This window comes from Pseudorca crassidens, chromosome 17 (assembly GCF_039906515.1).
Source record: "Pseudorca crassidens isolate mPseCra1 chromosome 17, mPseCra1.hap1, whole genome shotgun sequence".
Classification (NCBI taxonomy): Eukaryota; Metazoa; Chordata; class Mammalia; order Artiodactyla; family Delphinidae; genus Pseudorca; species Pseudorca crassidens.
In genome coordinates this window covers 929,621-948,459 of record NC_090312.1, presented here as the reverse complement: position 1 = coordinate 948,459, position 18,839 = coordinate 929,621, and the positions used below count along the sequence as shown (strand labels likewise).

At 54.3% G+C, this 18,839-nt stretch overlaps 1 protein-coding gene across 5 annotated transcripts; it reads right to left on the bottom strand.

Annotated features, from left to right (window-relative positions):
- Positions 1-19: 19 nt before the first annotated feature.
- On the bottom strand, positions 20-17,789 carry ZNF250 (zinc finger protein 250). 5 transcript variants are annotated; one of them, XM_067712441.1, is made up of 7 exons: positions 12,894-15,476; positions 12,021-12,249; positions 11,754-11,848; positions 11,426-11,552; positions 11,206-11,319; positions 9,498-9,560; positions 20-1,811 (listed from the first exon to the last, which is right to left on the bottom strand). In XM_067712441.1, the coding sequence occupies exons 3-7, from the start codon at positions 11,793-11,795 to the stop codon at positions 487-489; spliced, it is 1,671 nt and encodes a 556-aa protein (XP_067568542.1). In that variant the 5' UTR covers positions 11,796-11,848; positions 12,021-12,249; positions 12,894-15,476; the 3' UTR covers positions 20-486. The 5 variants fall into 5 exon arrangements, with proteins under 5 accessions (XP_067568542.1, XP_067568544.1, XP_067568541.1 ...); XM_067712443.1 differs by having other exon boundaries at positions 11,754-11,814; XM_067712440.1 differs by lacking the exons at positions 12,021-12,249; positions 12,894-15,476 and adding an exon at positions 17,449-17,789.
- Between the last annotated feature and the right edge of the window lie 1,050 nt (positions 17,790-18,839).

Sequence of the window (18,839 nt, the reverse complement as noted above, 5' to 3'; positions counted from 1 at the left end):
CCATAATACATTACGACACTTAGTGACAATCTTTTTTATGTCATTTTATCCACACAGTATTGTAGTGCTTAACAGAATACTGAAAATATCGTCCAACATTCTAATTTTAAGTGCAATACTCAGAACAGTTGTTGAGTTTAGGAAAAAGGCATATAATGTTCTAAGAAAAAACCCTCTATTTGGAGTGTGAGGAAGTTTTACTGTGACAGTAACTTCCTTTACTTCCTCACTTCTAATGAACTAACGTTAAATAATGAATTGTAACTGTCTTCACCAAAATTCTCTACAATTGTGTAATTACTCTGCAGTGTAACCTCAAGAAGTTGAGAGAAAAAAATGAGGCATCCTCTGAAGTTCTTCCAGAGACATGTCAGTGCTTCCCTTCTCAGTGATACTTGGTGACGCTGACGGGCACCTCCCTTGGACTGGAGGCTTCCTGGGGCCGGGTGCCCAAGTTCCCAAGTGCAGGCTCGCGTGCGGCCAAGGTCACAGCTTCCTGTGTACCTTCTGGTGCTGGATCAGGTGGCCGTGCTGGTTAAAGGCGCGGCCGCACTCCCCACACTCATAGGGCCTCTCGCCTGTGTGGATGCGTTGGTGCTGCACGAGCACCGAGTACTGGCTGAAGGCCTTGCCGCAGCGGCTACACTCATAGGGCCTCTCGCCTGTGTGGGTCCTCAGGTGCACGATCAGCGTGGCCTTCAGGCTGAAGGCCTTGTCGCACTGTGCACAGCGGAATGGCCTCTCACCCGTGTGGACCCGCTGGTGCTGGACCAGGGACCTGCGGGCACTGAAGGCGTGGCCGCACTCGCTGCACACGTAGGGCTTTTCGCCGGTGTGGACCCGCTGGTGCTGGGTCAGGTGGGAGTGCTGCACGAAGGCCTTGCCGCACGCGTAGCAGCCATAGGGCTTCTCCTCGGTGTGGATGCGTTCGTGGTTCAGGAGGGTGGAGCGGTGCCGGAAGGCCTTGCCGCACTCGCTGCACTCATAGGGCTTCTCGCCTGTGTGCACGCTGTGGTGCTGGATGAGGACGGAGCGGTCGCTGAAGGCGCGGCCACACTCGCCGCAGGCGTAGGGCTTCTCCCCGGTGTGGACCCGCTGGTGCTGGAGCAGCGTCCTCTTCACGCTGAAGGCGCGGCCGCACTCCGCGCATGCGTGCGGCTTCTCCCCGGTGTGCACCCGCCGGTGGCTGCGCAGCACAGTGCTGTGGTTGAAGGCCTTCCCGCACACGCCGCACACGTAGGGCCTCTCCCCGGTGTGGATGCGCTGGTGCTGGAGCAGGTGGGAGAGCTGTGTGAAGGCCTTGCGACACTCGAGACACTCATGTGGCTTCTCCCCCGTGTGGATCTTGTGATGCTGAGCCAGATCTGAGCTCACTCGAAAGGCCTTTCCACACTCGTGACACGCGTAGGGCTTCTCGCCCGTGTGGATCCTCCTGTGCTTGCTGAGGACCGAGCTCTGGCTGAAGGCCTTGCCGCACACGCCGCACACGTAGGGCCTCTCCCCGGTGTGGGTTCTCTGGTGCTGGAGGAGGTGGGAGCTCCGCCCAAAGCACTTCCCGCACTCCACGCACCGGTAGGGTCTCTCCCCGCCAGGAACGGCTGGTCGCTGAGCGACAGGCATGCCCTGACTCGAGGCCCGGCCTTCAGGGGGGCCGGCGTGGCTGGGACTCAGACAGAAGCTCTCCTCGGGCTCGCAGCTTCCCTGGTCACTCCACTCGGCTGGCGTTTTCCTCAGAGCCGTTGGTGCTTCCTGTGAAGTGAGCGGCCTCAGACTCAAGGCTCTGCTCTGGTCCCGCTCCGTGTTTTCACAGCCTGAAAAAACAGAACCAAAGTGAGTGTGTTAAACGCACTTGAAACTGCAGAGCAATTGCCGCCCTGAAGGCGCTTCACTGGAGCAGGGAGGCCCCTGAATGCCCGTGGCTGAGAAGCCACCAGTAGGTGGCACAAAAGGTGCCCAGGCCAACCGTGTGGCTGGAGAGAAGGCCGGCTCCAGTCCGAGGGCCCCTGTGAGGGGCACACGAGGTCAGAGCCCACTGCCACCCCAGCCCCGCCCTCCCTGGAGTGTCCAGAGGCCATTGGAGGTGGAATCGAGGCAGGACCACACCTAGGACCGTGGTGGGTGGGAAGGGGGCTGCTAGGGAGATGCGTGAGCACTGCGTGCGTGTCCAGAAGACTGCTTCCTGGGGGACAAGACAGGGCTTTCAGGTGTCAGTGAGGGTGGCAGAGAACGCCAGGGGATGTTTCTACAGTCAGGTCAGGGGCTCTGTAGGCTGAGTGGGCGGAGCAGGGGGTGCCAAGGACATTTTTTTAAATCTCGGAGACAGAGCCGCTGAACTGACATCAGCAGGAGACAGGACTGTCCTGGAGGACGGCCTGCTCAGAGCAATGTCCATCAAGGACACTCAGCAGGTGGAGCTGGCCCGAGGCAGGGCTGTGACGGCACGAGATGGGGGACCGGACGGAGCCAGTTCTCCCACGATCCTCCCAGTGGCCATCTCAGCACCCACTGTGCTGCTGCCTCTAGCTTCCCAAAGGCCTCGCTGGGGACAGTGTTAAAAACGGCGGTCGCTGAGGGACATGCCAGCGTGAGAAGCCCCGGGGGCCGAGGAAGATCCGAGGAGGGAACTCTCACTCCCTTGCCACACAGGACACTCCTGGGGCCTGTGACAGGTGCCAGGGCCGGCAGCCCTTGGGGAAAGCAGACTGACAAATGCTATCCCAGAAACACCAGGAGATCACGAGCTAGAATGGCACCAATGTGCGTGCCCGTGGTGCCTGCCTCTCCCTCCCCTCCTCTGGGACTTCTCAGCTCAGGGGACCTGCATTCTGCTTCACAGTGAAGACCCAGAAGCCCCTCCCTGCCTGAATCTGGTGGTTAAAGGTCTTTCTGGAGTTTCTGATTAGGAAGCATACTGAATGGCAACCAGGCATGTTGTCACCAAACTGCTTTTTCTGTAGTAAGAATATTTTCAAGTCCCATCAGCTTTTCTTTTCTTTTCTTTTTTGGTGGTAACAGCATTATTGAGATATAAGTTTTACTTTTTAATTCACTCAGAACTTGGTTTGAGAAGACAGGGCTCCCTCAAACCCCAACCAGGACCCTTGGAAAATAATGGGCTCGGAACCCAAGCAGTCCCTCCACCAAGCAAGGGAGCTTCTAAGGTAGTCTTTGACTGAAGTGTTTGGAAAGAGATTTGTGCCAACGGGGTCAACATGTGCTTGATTTGACCTGTGATGTCTTGTGACATCCAGGAAATGGTTACCTTGGAGGGACTTAAGACATACCAAACGCTAATACTTCTTGCAAAAGGATGGAGGCAGGGGCTTCCCTGGTGGCACAGTGGTTGAGAATCCGCCTGCCAATGCCGGGGACACGGGTTCCAGCCCTGGTCCGGGAAGATCCCACATGCCGCGGAGCAACTAAGCCCGTGCGCCACAACTACTGAAGCCTGCGTGCCTAGAGCCTGTGCTCCACAACAAGAGAAGCCACTGCAACGAGAAGCCTGCACACCGCAGTGGAGAGTAGCCCCGACTTGCCCCAACTAGAGAAAGCCCGTGGGCAGCAACGAAGACCCAGCGCAGTCAAAAGTAAACATAAATGGGCTTCCCTGGTGGCGCAGTGGTTGGGAGTCCGCCTGCCGATGCAGGGGACACGGGTTCGTGCCCCGGTCCGGGAAGATCCCACATGCTGCGGAGCGGCTGGGCCCGTGAGCCATGGCCGCTGAGCCTGTGCATCTGGAGCCTGTGCTCTGCAACGGGAGAGGCCACAACAGTGAGAGGCCCGCATACCACACACACACAAAAAAAATAATAAAATAAATTTATTTTAAAAAACCCCAAAAAACATTAAAAAAAAAAAAAAAAGGATGGTGGCAGCCCGACTGCAGCAAACCCTCAGCAGAGGGTCATCTCAGAAGAGGCAGGACCAGGGCTGGGGAGACTTACCCAAAGCTCCTTAAAGAAGTCACACTGAGGGCGAGGGGCCCCCACAGTGGTGTAGAGGCTGGGGCCCCACCCCGAGCTTCAGCTGCCCCCGACACGGGGACATCCTGGCTTCCCCACCCACACTGCTCTCCAGGGCTCAGGTGGGTGTCTGCCTGCAGCCAGGCCGCTTCATCTGGAGGGGCCACCAGCACATCCACATCCAAAGTCCAGAAGGGAGCCTGGCTCCTCCCCCTGCAGCCGGGGGCCTTCAGGACCCACGCCTCTCTTCTGATTCCCTTGTTTTCTGGCCGCACCATGTGCCACGTGGGATCTTAGTTCCCTGGCCAGGGATCAAACCTGCACCCCCCGCATTGGAAGCGCGGAGTCTTAACCACTGGACCGCCAGGGAAGCCCCTCTTCTGTTCTTCTCTTCCTCTTCCAACCCCAGTGTCCAAGCCCTTGTTCCTGTTGCCAAACAGTCACCGCCCTCTGCTTCCAAGCACTGCCTCTTCATCAGAGACAGTGGGGGCCCCTCCCCGGGACCCTCAGAAGAACACAACCTCAATCTGGCAAAGTCTCGTGACTGCACTGACCAATCCAGCTGTGATTCCCATGTTCTTCTACCATTAATGTCACTATTATATTATTTAAGACAACACGTATTATTATATCATTTTGTTAACGGCTTTCCCCCAGGGGCTAGAAACCTGGAAAGAGCATCTCTTCCACCCCGACAGCAAGAAAAAGCCAGACAATCTACAAAATCTTAACTTTTCTGAATCCATCACAGAACTAATGTCACAATAATAACCAACTGAGCTGAAATCTAGGGAAAGACAGGTGCTTGGAGACAGGTGTGTGGGGTGGCCCACGGCTGAAGGGAGGGTGAGAGGAAGATGGAAGGCAGGGCCACCACACAAGAGGCTCGGAGACTCCAGCTAAAACTTCAACAGATTGACAAAGAGCCCCTGGGAGCATGGACACGAGGGCGCAGCTCCATGGACCGCCCCTGGGGGTAGTAGCACAGGGAGCCTCCCTTGGGGGTTCAGGTCTGAAAGAGGGGGGAGCCTTCTCTACAGAACAAAAGTTGTGAGTCACGGGGGGAGGGTAAGCAAACTTGACACTCTGGGGACAGATGAAAATCAGGGCTGGGGGAAGGGAAGACTACCCTGTGCTTGGGGGGTGGGGGTGGGCAAGGGGCAGGAAACGACCCTGGGCCCAGACAGTTAGAACCTCCTTCAGCTGGGGGAGGGCTGAGCCCAAGGACCGACCAGGACAGCAGGGGTGGCTCCATCCCTGCTTCCCCAAGTCTAACAAGTGCTGAGCAACAAGCCACAGCAGGCTACTGCGGGTGGAGGAAGCCTCTGAGGTACAGAGACACACGGGAGACTGAGCGTCCCCGCCCTGCATGAGGAAGTGCCTGTGGAATCTGCATCTGGTGGCGCCCTGAAGGCAACTATGGGCACAAAAGAACCCAGCCCAGCTCCTGACTGAACTGACTGCCTTTCACACTAAGTTGAGCAGGAGAGGCTGTGCTTCCAGACAGACAGTTTGCCTCTTTCGCTGTCCCATGAGTGATGGCTGACATTCAATAAAAAAGTAAGAGATACCAAAAAAGAAAAGGTTGTGTGAGCGCACGCACATGCGTGCACACACACACACACACAATCAAGACACTAAGCGGCAATACGCCAGGCTCAGAGGTGACCCGTGTGTTGGAACGACCTGCATGATCAGACACAAGACACAGCGACAGAGGTAAAGGATGCCTTTGATGTGCTCCTCATTAGACTCAACTCAGCTGAGGAAACGACCAGGGAGCTTATAAATAGGTCAACAGAAATTATTCAAACTGAAACACAAAGAGAAAAATGAACAGTAAACAATAAAAACAACACTAAACAGAGCTGTGGGTCAATACTGAACAGCCCAACTTGCACGTTGTTAGAATCCCAGGAGAAGACAGAGGACAAGGAAGTAAAACATCTGAAAAGATAATGGCTGGGATTTTTCCAACAATAACGGATGATATCAAAACACAGATCCAAGATCAAAGAAACATAAACATGTTTCCTATTCAAACTCCTAAAAACCAAAGAGAAGGAGAAAAATCTTAGACGCAGCTACAGGGAAAAAAACCCACAGAGAACACAGAGGAACGAAAGTAAGAAATACAGCAGACTCGTCATCAGAAACCTTCACGTCAGAAGACAATGCACGGACATCCTTCGAGTGCTGAGAGGAAAACACTTGTGAATTTACAACTCTGTGCCCAGCAAAAAATACCTTTCAAAAAAAAAAGATAATTTTTTGAAAAGAAAGAAACCAATGGACAGAGTTTCCAACCATGAAATCCACATTAATGTTAAAGGAAGTTCTTCATGGGGAAAAAATATACCTGACAGAAACTTGGAATCGCACAAAGAAATGACGGTTTTTGGAAATGGTTAAAATGAAGGTAAATATAAAAGACTACGAAAAAGTTTGCTAAGTCACTCTAAAAGGCAACTGTCTAAAGCAAAAACAGTAGTTACGTATTGTGGTTTTACAACATATATAAAACTTAGGACAGTATCATAAAATTGGGGAAGAAGGAACAGGGAAGTTGTTAAGGACTGAAAATTTGTGTCCTCCCAAATTCGTATTCTGAAGCCCTAACCCCCAGTGTGATGGTATTTGGAGGTGGGGCCTTTGGGAAGTGCTTAGGGCTAGTTGAGGTCATCAGGGCAGGCCACAGTGATGAGAACAGTGTCCTTATGTCTCCTCAGGCACAGAGAGTCAAGTGAACACACAGCAAGAAAGTGGCCGCCTGCACAGTTGGTAAGACTCCACGCTCCCAATGCAGGGGGCCTGGGTTCAATCCCTGATCAGGGAACTAGATCCCACACGCATGCCACAACTAAGGAGCCCATGTGCTGCAACTAAGGAGCTGGCAAGCCGCAACCAAGGAGCTGGCAAGCCACAACTAAGACCTGGTGCAAATAAATAAATAAATATTGAAAGAAAGGGAAGAGAGGGAAGGGAGGGGAGGGAGGGAGGGAGGGAGGGAGGGAGGGAGGGAGGAAGGAAGGAAGGAAGGAAGGAAGGAAGTACAGTCTGTCAGTCAGTCTGCCTTTGGCCCCTGCTTCTCTCTATGCGATGTGTCTTTTTCTCTGGCTGCCTTTAAAATGTTCTCTGTCACCAGTTGTCAACATTTAATCATGATGTGGTTTAGTGTAATTTTATTCATGTTTATTATGCATAGGGTCCCTTGAGCTTCTTAGATTTCTGAGTTTATAATTTTCATCAAATTTGGAAAAACTTCAACTGTCACTTCTTCAAATATTTTTCCTGCTTTGTTCCCATCAATGATATATATCAGGCTATTTCAGGTTCTCCCACAGCTCACCGATATTCTTCAATCTTTTTTAGCCTTTGTCCTGTTTCCTTTTCAAAAGTTTCCATGCCTTTGTTTTCAAGTTCACTAATCCTTTCTTCTGCAATGTTTAATCTGCCACTAATTTTACTCAGTGAATTTTTCATCTCATCGTTGTTTTCATCTTTAGAAATTAGATTTGGGTTTAAAAAAATAATCTTCCATGCCTCTACCTAATACACTATTTCCTGTAGCTCCCTGAACATATGGAATTTATTGTTTTAATATCCTTGTCTCCCAATTCTATCATCCCTGTCATTTCTGGTCAGTTTCACTTGACTGGTTCTTCTTCTAATCATGGCTGTATTTTCTTGCTTCTTGTTATCTCTGGTTAGATGCTGGACATCATGGATTTCCCCTTGCTTGGTGCTGGATACTTCTGAATTTTTATAAACATTATTGAGCTTTGTTCTAATATGTGGCTAAGTTACTTGGAAACTGTATGGTTCTTGCCTTTCAACTCTGTTCAGTCTGACCAGGGCAGTGTTTAAGGTTATTTCCCCCCAATTAGTGAGGCAAGACCCTACTCAGTACTCTACCTGATGATGCCTTGTGAGTTACAAGGTTTTCCACTCTTGCTGGTGGGAAGAGACAGTGTTCCCAGCCTTGTGTGAGCACTGGGAACTGTATTTATTAGCTTACAGTTCTGTAGGCCACGATTCTGTATGGCGGGGATGGGTTCTCTGCTCAGGGTATCACAAGGCTGAGCTAAAGTGTCAGCCAGTCTGAAATCCTGTGTGAAGGCTCAGCTCTTTTTTATTGTTGGCAGCATTTAGCTCCTTGGAGCTGCAGGGCTGAGGCGACCATTTCCCTGCTGGATGCTGCCTGGGGGTCACTCTCTGCTCCTACCTGCATCTTTAAGGCAGCAAGGATGCATCAAATCCATCTGCTTTAAAAAAATTTTTTTTAATTAATAAATTTATTTTTGGCCACACAGAGCAGCTTGTGAGATCTTAGTTCCCTGACCAGGGACTGAACCTGGGCCAAGGCAGTGAAAGTGCTGAGTCCTAACCACTGGACTGCCAGGGAATTCCCTCCTCCTGCTTTGAATTTGACTTGTCTCTGACCTCCAGACCCAGATTTAGAGCATTCTCTGTTCCTTAAAGGCAACAGTGCCATTTCACATAACCTAATCATAAAACACACAACCACAGTCCTGCGGATTATGCAGGGCATGTATAGCAGGGATCAGAGGGCAGGGATCCTGGGGCTATCTTAGTTGGCTTGGTGTCCTCACAAAATATCATAGACTGGGGGGCTCAAACAACAGGAGGCTGGGAAGCCCAAGATCAAGGTGCCAGCAAGGTAGATTTCATTCTGAGGCCTCTTCTGTTGGCTTGCAGGCGGCTGCCACCCTCCCATCTGGCCTCTCCGTTGGTTCTCTTCTATTAGAACCTGTTCAAGTTTTGTGCCCATTTTTCTTATTGGGTGTTTCTTCGTATTTTATTCTCTTCAGAGCAATTTATTTATTAAGTGTGCACTGTCCTCATAAATGGTAACGGTATTCGATAGGTTCTTCATTTAAATATCTGAATTCACTGTCATCTGTTTAATAAGATTTTTACATGTTCTTAAAAACTTATACTATGTTTTTTTTTAAGCGGAAAACAAGTTTTAGTTCTTTTTTTTTCACTTATGAGCCTCATCATCACAGAGTAAAGCTGGTAGGTCAAAGAAATAATTACTCATTTGCATGGAAAAGTATCATTTCTAATGCTTGAAGCTTCCTGAATGGGTGGCCTCTGGCCTGATGCCAGAGTAACAAGACAAGAAAGACGACTTTAATGGTGAAGAATAATTGAACATTTCAGGAGGTAACTCCCTCCATCATCCATGGCACAAACACAGTGCGCAACAGACCCAGGCTGCCGTGAATGCGGGGATGGGCTGCCTCTTGCCCCACACTCTCAGGATGGCAGCTTCATCGCTGTCTCAAGCGTACAGCAGCAACAAGACAAGTAAGGGGGAAAAGCAAGGCCGCCGGAACCAATTTTTTAATTTAACCCCCCCCCGGCATTCTGTAGACTGTGTGTGCTGTGTAATGAGAACACACGCTGCATCACAGCAGCCTGGGAACCTCCTCGTGTTCTTGTGAACCACGAGCCAGACACGCCAGGGATTTTGTACTGGATCGAAAAGAAGATGAGACACACACTCACCCCAGGGACAGGACGTGCTGTCTTGTTGCACACAAGCTGTCATGTGGTCATACGTGAAGTTGTCTGCAAAAGGAACAGAGAGTTGAAGGGACAACAAAACCAATGCCTCTCCCAAGAGTGGAAAATCCTCTCATTTGCTGTTATAAGACGAAAGTGCAATTCATTGGGTTAAGACAGCAGGGCCAGGCAGGCGCACACGCTTCTCCCTTTGAGGAGCCGCCGGGCGAGGCTGAGGCACATGGTGGCGGCCCGGGCTGCAGCAGGCAGCTCCTGCTCTGTGCACACCCCTCATTTCTCAGACCCCGTCCTCTGGGGCCTGCGGGTGGGGGGCAGAGTGAGCAGGTGCTTCTGTGCGAAAGCTTCTCTCTCCAACCCACCGTGCTCTTGGAGAACGGCGGTCTCTTTGGCATCAGATCTGAAGGGCACTCGTCTTAAGACCTCCATCAGGTGAAAGCACAGCTGGTCCACCAGGGACCCAGGTCTGGTTGGGGGCAGCTGTTTTCTTGCCCCCTGCAGCTGCAGTCAAAGATTTGCTCAACATGATGCTGTGCCTTTTCTACATTCCCTGGAAAATCGCATTCCTCCGGGTCCAGTGAAGTCACTGCTCCTCTGAGGATACCTGATTCTGCGGGTCAGTAAGAGGCGGGCTGTCTGTAACACCTGGCGTCCCTCCACACAGTACCTAGAGACCTGGAGTGGAGCAGCCATGGGATTGGTGCCGTGCTGTCCTCACAGCCAGAGGGGCCACGTCCTGCAGGGCAGGCTGGCTGAGGTTCCCTGAGACTCCTGTCCTTGTCCTTCACTGGATGTCGCCCACCCCCACCCCGCCCTAAAGCAACTGCTGGCCACTGCCCTCAGGACTGGACGCATCTGCCAGCACCCTCCCTTCTACACTTTCCTCCATAAAGTCTGGTACTTCGTCTGTTAGATTAACTACTGGACACATCACCTCTCTGATGCTGCTGTAAATGTTATCTTTAAGAAAATCACATTTTTAAAAAAGTTTTTTTCTCTTTTGCTGTTGTACCTATATGAGATGGTGGATGTTACCTAAACTCATGGTGGTTATTACTTCACAATATATTTAAGTCAAATCATTATGCTCTACACCTTAAACTTGTAATGTCATGTCAATTATATCTCAATAAAACTAGAAAAAAAATCATACCTTTGGTGTTGATAAATAGAAATAAAACTGATTCTGTACCTAGCAAACTCTCTTGTGAATTCTAGTCAATCTTACAAGAGAAAATCATATGATCTTCAACGACTTCTTTCCAGTTCTGTAGCTCCAACCTTGTTGCTGTGTCCCGTCTGTCCTGCCTTATTCTGGCGCCACGTGGCCGTGGCTGGTAGGCTCCGCATCTCAAATAGCCCCGGCCCCACTACCTACCAGGTTAAGAAACTTCCCTTCTACACTGAGGGTGCTTCCTTCTTCCCTCAACCAACCAGGTATCCCTCAAACTCTGGATGTCCCATCAGAACGGGGACCGGCAGGCGCCCGGTCACCATGGGTGCTCTCCCTGCTCTGCCTGGGCCCAACCCACCACCAGGCTGCACTCGCCTCTGTGCTCACTCCCTGCCTGGCCCCACCTGCCCGCAGGGTCCCTCTGCCAAATCAGACCCCAGGAGGAAGCCACTCCGGCCACCTCCCATCAGCACTCGCAGGTGCTCAGCCCTTGGTGCAGGAAGGCGGCTCCCCACTCACCTGAGCGGCCAGTGCCCAGGCCCCAGCGCCCCTCATTTCCCTGTTTGTCCAGGACCCACGGCTCCTCTCCTCGCTCCAGCTGCGAGATCACCTCGGGCTTGGATCCTGGAATTCCTGCTCATGGGGAGGGAAGGCCTTTTGTCTACACAGCATCTGTGAGCACCCTAACCCCGCCCTGGGCAGAGCACACAGACAGACGAGGTCTGCAGAGGGGCCTTACCCACGGAGACCACGTTCCCGTAGGTTTCCATCATCACATGTCGGTAGAGGCCCCGCTGAGCAGGGCCCAGGCGGTCCCACTCCTCCTGGGAGAGGAGCACGGCCACGTCCTCGAAGGTCACCTTGGCCTGGAATGACAGGGGCTGCTGCAGGTCGACTGAGTGTCTCCATCCGAGATGAGGTGGGTGCAAGCAGCATGGGGGTGTGGGGATAGGCTCAGGGATGTGGGGCAGTGATAGGAAGGGGCTGCAGCATCCAGGATGCAGTGATGCTTAGGCTGCCACCAGGAGCCCCCGGCGTGGCGCTGCGCGGGCCTCGGGGTAACTCACCTGGGGCACCGCCGGTGGCGGCAGGAGCCTGGCCGCTGCCATCACCTGATCCCTGGGGTATCTGAGGAAGATGGAAATCGGAGGAGCCTGTGGGACTGAGGAAGAGCAGGGAGCACATGACGGGCCCAGCTGGGCCCCCCGTGAACTCTGACTCCAGTCCCAGAGCTGCACAGATGGACCCCGAGCTCTCGGGCCCAGGAAGGTCCCACCTGAGACACCTGGGGACGCCGTGCACCCCTAGGGCAGTGGGCCGTCTGCCCAGCTCACCTGGCACGGCCTGCAGTGCACGCACAGGCCCGGGTGAGCGCGTCCTCACAGGAGCCAAGCTGTCATCCAGGGAGGCACCGGGCCTGGCTGCCTCCAGAGAGGCTGGGCGTGCACAGTCCTGCCAGGGCCGCACTCCTGTGGGGACCCCATGCCAGGCCCTCCTGTGGCCCACCGATGCCCTGGCCACGCCTGGTTCTGCCCCGGTGGCAGCTCCAGCGGGGGTTGGGTTCTGGTGGGAGTCCAGAGTGACCCAGGGATTTGGTTTGAGCACCTGACAGGGAGGCCCGACGGTGGGCAGGTTCTGGGGAAATGCCAGGCCAAGTAAGCTATCTGTCACCCCCCAACTGCCACACAGAAGTGGGGACCAAGAGCTCCCCTGGCAGGGCGATGGGGCTGACATCACCTGGAGGCCGAGGCGGGTCCGCAACAGGGACACAGAAGCCCAGCAGGCAGATTGCTCGGGGAAAAACGACGCAAGAATGAGGTCAGCCCCCTCAGGCAGGCAGCTCACCAAGCAGGACGCCTCACCTCACACTGTGGGCCTCTGGGGGAGCATGTCAGGGAGCCCCCACCTCACTTTCTTTGTGAAACGTCCACTGGATGAGTACGTTTACCACAACTTTCAGGAAAATACACACTGAACTCCTGACCGTGGCTGCCTCTGGGGAGCAGAAGCCTTGGCGGAGAGAGGCTGGCCCTCACCGCCCACCCCTCCGTCCACCAGAAATGCCCACTCCCCCAAAACGTGTGTGCGTGCGTGTCTGTGCGTGTAAAGGCAACACGACTCTGATTAGAATTTCAACCGGAGTCTTCGATTAGAATGCAAGGAGTGAATAAAAGTACCCCAGAATTCACCCGAAAACGGATACCGACCTTTGTTAGCGGCACAGCTCTGGTCCTCTGGGAACCCAGCAGAGGTGGACAGTCATTTGCACTACGGGCTGGCCATACCCGGCCACAGGCGCCCCATTCACAGCCTCCCCAGTGGGTGCTGGTGGCCGGCCACGAGGCCTTGGGCCAGGCCAGCTCCTGCCCGAGCCCGTGCCTGTGACCTGAGCTGCTTCCCGCCGCACAGATCCAGAACCTGGGCCGCGGCAGCACCGTCCTGTCCTGCCCCCCCCATGGGAACACAGTGACTGTTCTCGGCTCCAAGGCCACCCCCAGCCCGCCCCTACACCGTTCCTGGGGTGCTCAACCCTGCCCGGGCCGCCCCTTGGCTGGGGTGGCTCCTGCCCCTCGGCTGGTGCTTGGCCATGTCACCCTGTCGCCGAGGCCCCTCCTCTCACCGAGGTCCTCTGCCTCGTCGCTCTCACACCCCCCTTCCTGCCCCAGCAGAGCAGCCAGTGGCTCAATGTTTGCTGAGTAAGTGTATGAAATTACAGGAGCAACGAGACCACACTCCCCGCTTCAGAACAGCAGCAAGTGCAACGTGAACAGCTGCTGCCGGCAGCAGTGGGGAAGCGGAGTTTCTGATAGGCTCTTTCTCAGGCGGGAAAGCCACCTGGTATATTCAGATGCAGCAGACACAGCCGTAGGCAGTGCACACCCTCCTGGGAGGGACGAGAGACCAGGAGGGGAGGGGGCAGAGCACAATCCTTAAAGAACACACAGATGTCAGATATGACAAAAACTGGTTAGAACCAACCACGCCCAAGACGGCGGAAGACTCGCCCCCCAGAGCCTCATTATATGCTCACTGTAGTACATCAGCTAAATGACACACCCACGGGCCCCACAGTTCCGAGACCCCTGCCCTTCCCCTGAAAAAGCTGGAACAACCCTCCTACTAGTTAGCCTATGAAACTAGCCGGCCCATAAAAAGTAACCACCCCGTATTCCAGGGCCGCTCTCTCCTTTTGAGACGGACCACATTCTGAGGAATGCGTACCTCTCTAAATAATTCCACTTCTCACCCATCACTTTGCCTCTTACTATGAATTCCTTCTGCGCTGAGACATAGAGCAGGAGTCCCCAACCCCCAGGCCGCAGACGGGTACCGGACCGGGTCGCACAGCATCACCTGCCTCTCCCCATCGCTGGCGTTACCGCCTGAACCACCCCCCCCACCCTGTCCGTGGAAAAACTGTCTCCCACGAAACCGGCTCCTGGTGCCAAAAAGGTTAGGGACCGCCGACATACACAGCCTGAGCTTCATTAAGTCCTGAGCCTAGGTGTGTGGTTTCAATTAAAACAGTGAGCTCGAGGCTCATCCCCTGAGCTCGAATCCCACGTGAGTCGTGTGGCTTCAGAAGCAGAGGCTTCAGGATGGTGCCGCTGCCAAAGCCACAGTCCTTCCACACACCAGTCCGGCACCTGCTAAGACCACGACTCAGACTGCACCCGGTGGACAGACGGGTCGGGTCGGCAAAAGCAGGGGATGTGGAGTGTGTCCACGATGCTCCTGTTTCACAAACAATGACCTCAGGGCCACGAGGGGGTGTGAGCCCTTGTCCACACCAGTAAGACAGAGAGATGACACACCTCCTCTCAGGTGAGAGCACTTGACTAAGCCTCACGTCGCCGATGGGATTAACTCAAACCCAGCGGGCCTGAGGCACAGAGGGGCGGAGAGGGAGAAGGCGACAAGATTCCCACCTGCGGTGAGTCCCAGAGAAGCACAAAAGCAAAAGGCCTCTGCCTAGGATGACCTCTGCAAACTGCCAAAGGGAAAAAGTGTGAAGTATCCTGAAGTATGCTTGTTGCTCTGGTCTGAATGTCCGTGTCCCCCAAATGTATATGTCTGTGTTGAAATCCTAATGCCCAATGTGAGGGTGTTATGAGGTGGGGCCTTTGGGAGTGCTTCGGTCACGAAGTGGAGTCCCCCTGATAAGAGACCCCACAGAGCTCCCTTGCCCCTTCCTCCACGGGAGGACACAGGAAGTCTGCAGCCAGGAAGAGGGCCTCACCCGCCCCTGCTGGCCCCCTGACCTCGGACATCCGGCCTCCTCACTGTGAGAAATCAATGTCTGTTGTTTTTATAGGCTGCCCTGTGTGTGGTGCTTTGTTGTAGCAGCACAAATGGAATAAGACACTTACATCCTGATAAAAAATAAAGAAAACAAATTTAAAAAGTGCTACTAACTAGTTTTTCATTTTTTTTGCCCTTTGGTAGATAAGGTCTGGGTCTCCTGGAACAAGTCTGTGCCAGATGCAAAGACGTGCAAAAAGCACTGCAGGCTGCTAACAGACACCACAGGCAGGACACAGCCACCTGGGCACTGAACCTGGCTTTTACCAGGCCACCCCCGCCGCGATGCCCAGAGCTCCAGGCATCAGGAAGGGCGAACAGGTGGGCAGGACAAGTCCTGTTTAGATGGTCCCCAGAGCCGGAATCACCACCACCAAGGGTCAGAACTGGCTCTGAGGAGCTGCCTAAGGAGGCAACGCCGCCCCCAACACAGCGGCAAGTACAAAAAGTACCCGCCCCGGGGGTGCCCGCAACAGTGACCCACCCACCCACCCTCGGGTCACCGTCATTCTTCAGATGCAGGAATTTCGTTTTTTGGAACTCCCGCCAAGGAATAACCCAAACAAACCAGAACAGGCCAACATTCCCTGCAGCAGTGGCCACACTGCAGTGAGACCTCCGAGTGAGGTCTGGCTCGGGCGGTGACTAAGGGACAGGAAGTAAAAACGGGACTGCAGAGACGCAAAGAGCTTAGGACTTAACGTTTGTTATTATTTTGTTTTGTAAGCTAAGCTTTAGTAACTTATCGCTCTTGCTGGAACTGCTGATGATCTTGATGTAAAAGAGCCTTCCTTCCAAAGACCCCGCCCACAGTGACAGGCATGACAGGCACACTCCCAGTCCCAGAGTCGCCCCCCTCATCCTCACCGTCCTCACCCCCAGGTTTTCCTGCTGGAAGGCCTGCCCCCTCCTTCTTTATCTCCACGGAGCCCCACCCTCCAGGGTGGAATCACCTTCCAAAGAGGCACTTCTGAGCCACCCGTTAAGCCCAAAGCGCAACCCTGCAACCTTCGGAAGTAAACGATCACAAACATGCATCCACGCGGATAGCTTTCCTACACACCAGCAACACGGAGTCGGGAAATACACAGCGAAAAAGGTTCTACTCACAGATGGCAACAAGAAACAAGGTTAAAATAAACCTTAGAAATGTGATGCTAATTCTGCCCACTGTATCCACAAAGCCGTGGTGCCGAGAGCCAAGCGGGCCTGGACTAGAAGGGGCAGAGCAGGGCCACGTCTATAAACAAACGGATCCCGGGGAAGATGGTCCAGTAACCGGCACTTGGACAAGGGGTCTAAACTTAGATCTTTGCACAAGGCTCAACTTATCTCCCAGAAAGCTAAGCAAAAGCAGAGATTAAAAAAATACGACAAAAAAACAAAAAACAAAAGACAGGAAAAAAATGAGATCATTTCGTATACTGAAAGCATTCGGCTAATGAATGAATAAGAGATAAATTTTTAAATTACATCATAAAAAGAACCTGAATAAAGTCTGGGGGGCAGAGATCCACAGATCTGCCGCATGAAAATCAAAACCTTTGCACATCAAAGCACCACGAATCCTAGAAATGGGCCCAAGACTTGGGAGAACTTAACGCGTGACAAAGGTGATTTTCCAAATCAATGGAGAAATGAATTATTCAGTAGGTTGTGTCAGAAATAAGCTGGATTCCCAACTTGCCCCACACCAAGATGATTCCAGATGGAGCCAACATTTCACAAGTACCAGAGAAAAACAAGAATTTATTTAAAAACTAATCGTGGAATAGGGAGAGCCCTTTAAAACACAGCACAAAGCCAAAAGCCTCGAGGGCAAGTGTCTGACCATTAAACACTCGAAATCTTCCATCTCAAAACGGAACAAAACACCACAACCGGAGTCAAATGACAATTTGAGAAGACACGTAGGTTAAAGAACCGAGCTGATGAGAAAGGAAACGCCAAGGGCAGCGCACACCGAGGGCTCGGCTGAAAAGGCGGCACGCCGTCTCCCGCTGAAGCGCCCCGGCAAGCTTCCAGCAGGCAGACACCCGCGGACTCTGGGAAAGGCTGGTCGCGCCCACGAAAAAGGGCTTTTACAAAGTAACCGGGAAACGAGCCTCGATGGAAAATGGAGGCGGGAGGGGAACTCGGGAGGAAGCACTTTTCCCAGAGAGACGCCAAGGCCGCCGGGACGCTGAGAGCGACCCCCGCGGACAGCGGTCCCGCGACCCCGGCCCTCCCCCGGGCGCCGCGAGAGGCTGGAGCTCGCGGGGTCGAGGACCACCCGCTGGGCAGGGCTCGCCTTTCGCGGGAGCGGGGAGGGAGGGCCCGGCGGAGGCGAGAGTGGGGCGGGGCTCGGAGTGCGCCTGGAGAGGGCAGCGGGCGCTTGTGGGAAGCGCCCGGCCGCGAGGAGGGTCCCGGCCCCCCGCCGCGCGAGCAGAGGTTCCCTGTGCTGCCCGCGCCCCGACTCACCGTCCCTGTCGCAGCCTCACGCGCAGAAGCGGCCGCCCGCACCTCACTCAGACAAAGGGGACACCCCGCCCCGTCTGCGCACCCGCCAATCCCGGAGCGCCCCGCCTCCCAGGGCTCCCCGCCCACGCCTCCCAGGCAACCACTCCTAGAGCGCGACACTTCCCAGTCCGCCGCGGGCCCCGCCTTCCCTGCCCGGCGCCTTTCTCCTGACTGACGCCTGAGACTCGCGCTCCGGAGCCACCGAGAGACGCGGGCTCCACCGCGCCTAGAGAGGCCACGCCGCGTCCGGGCCTCCCAAGGCCGCACTTCCGGCGTGGGCCCCTTACTGCTGGCCCTGGCAGGCCTGCTGGCCGCCTGCCGTCCCGGCCGGGCCCCGCCCTGCTGCAGCCGGTGTCACCCCGCCGAGGCGGGGACTGGCACGGGCTGGCGGTGGTCGTCGTGTGTGGCGGCGACCGCCTCCCCATCCCCCTGCGCTGGTTTTTGCGCACTTCGGGGGCGGCGCGCGGTCCGGGGCTGGAGCGTCTGAGGACGACGCTGTGGCCGACGTGGAGGACTAGCGCGGGCGGAAGGAAGAGGTGGTCATCGCTGCTTCCTACTGCACCCGCTGGCCCCCCCAAGGACGGGCTGGTGTCCTTCCAAGTGGCCCGTTGGCTGAGGCTAGGGAAGAGCTCGGCAGGCTGGGAGGACTGGCCAGGCTGAGCCGGTGCCCCGACTGCGGGGCAGGAGAAGTGGTCTGGGGAGAGGCCTCAGGCTGGAAGTCGGGGAGGATGTGGCAGTAATTCTCTGGGTAGCAGGCACCGGCATCAGGGGCAGGGTTCCCACTACGCGGAGAGTGAGGTCAGCTTCCCACGGGGAACTCGTCTAGCACGCACACCCCTGTGGGGCAGAGTCCCCTCTGCCAAGGGACTGAAGCTCAGGACCAAGGTCGTCCGATTTGGGTCTACTATTGGACCGTCGCAGGTGGTTTTGGCCAGTTGCCAGTGTTAACGTAATTAAACAAGGAGGCCGTAAGGTTGCAGTGGCTCTGCTGCCTTGGTAGCTACTTAAGGAGCCCCCAGCAAGGCTTTCCAAATAAGGTGACTGCTTAAGTTATGGCCCGTCAACTTCCTTGCTTTGCTTCTGCCTCTTTATAAAACCCTCTTCCCTAGCTCCTGTTGGCAGAGGCTCCTAACCTCTTTTGGTTTGGCGCTACCCGATTCCGTTCTATGTTTGCTCAAATAAGCTCTTCAAAAATTTTAATATGCCTCAGTTTACCTTTTAACAACAGGGAGTGAGCTCTATCCCAGCAATCTTGGTCCCAGCTGATGCTTCGAGGACCTTCTCAGCACACCCTGCTTTCTTTGTCTCCTCCACAACTTATTTTAAAAATGTTCATAAAGGTTGAAAGAATA

What these genes read in the sequence shown, in the direction of transcription:
- ZNF250 (XM_067712439.1), bottom strand. Translation starts at nt 12,420, where the DNA reads ATGTCAGCCCCATCGCCCTGCCAGGGGAGCTCTTGGTCCCCACTTCTG. An exon ending in CGCCACCGGCGGTGCCCCAG is followed by an intron (nt 11,553 to 11,753) that starts GTGAGTTACCCC and finishes CTGTCATTCCAG; the next exon opens with GCCAAGGTGACCTTCGAGGA. An exon ending in CCTGGGCACTGGCCGCTCAG is followed by an intron (nt 9,561 to 11,205) that starts GTGAGTGGGGAG and finishes TTCCTTTTGCAG; the next exon opens with ACAACTTCACGTATGACCAC.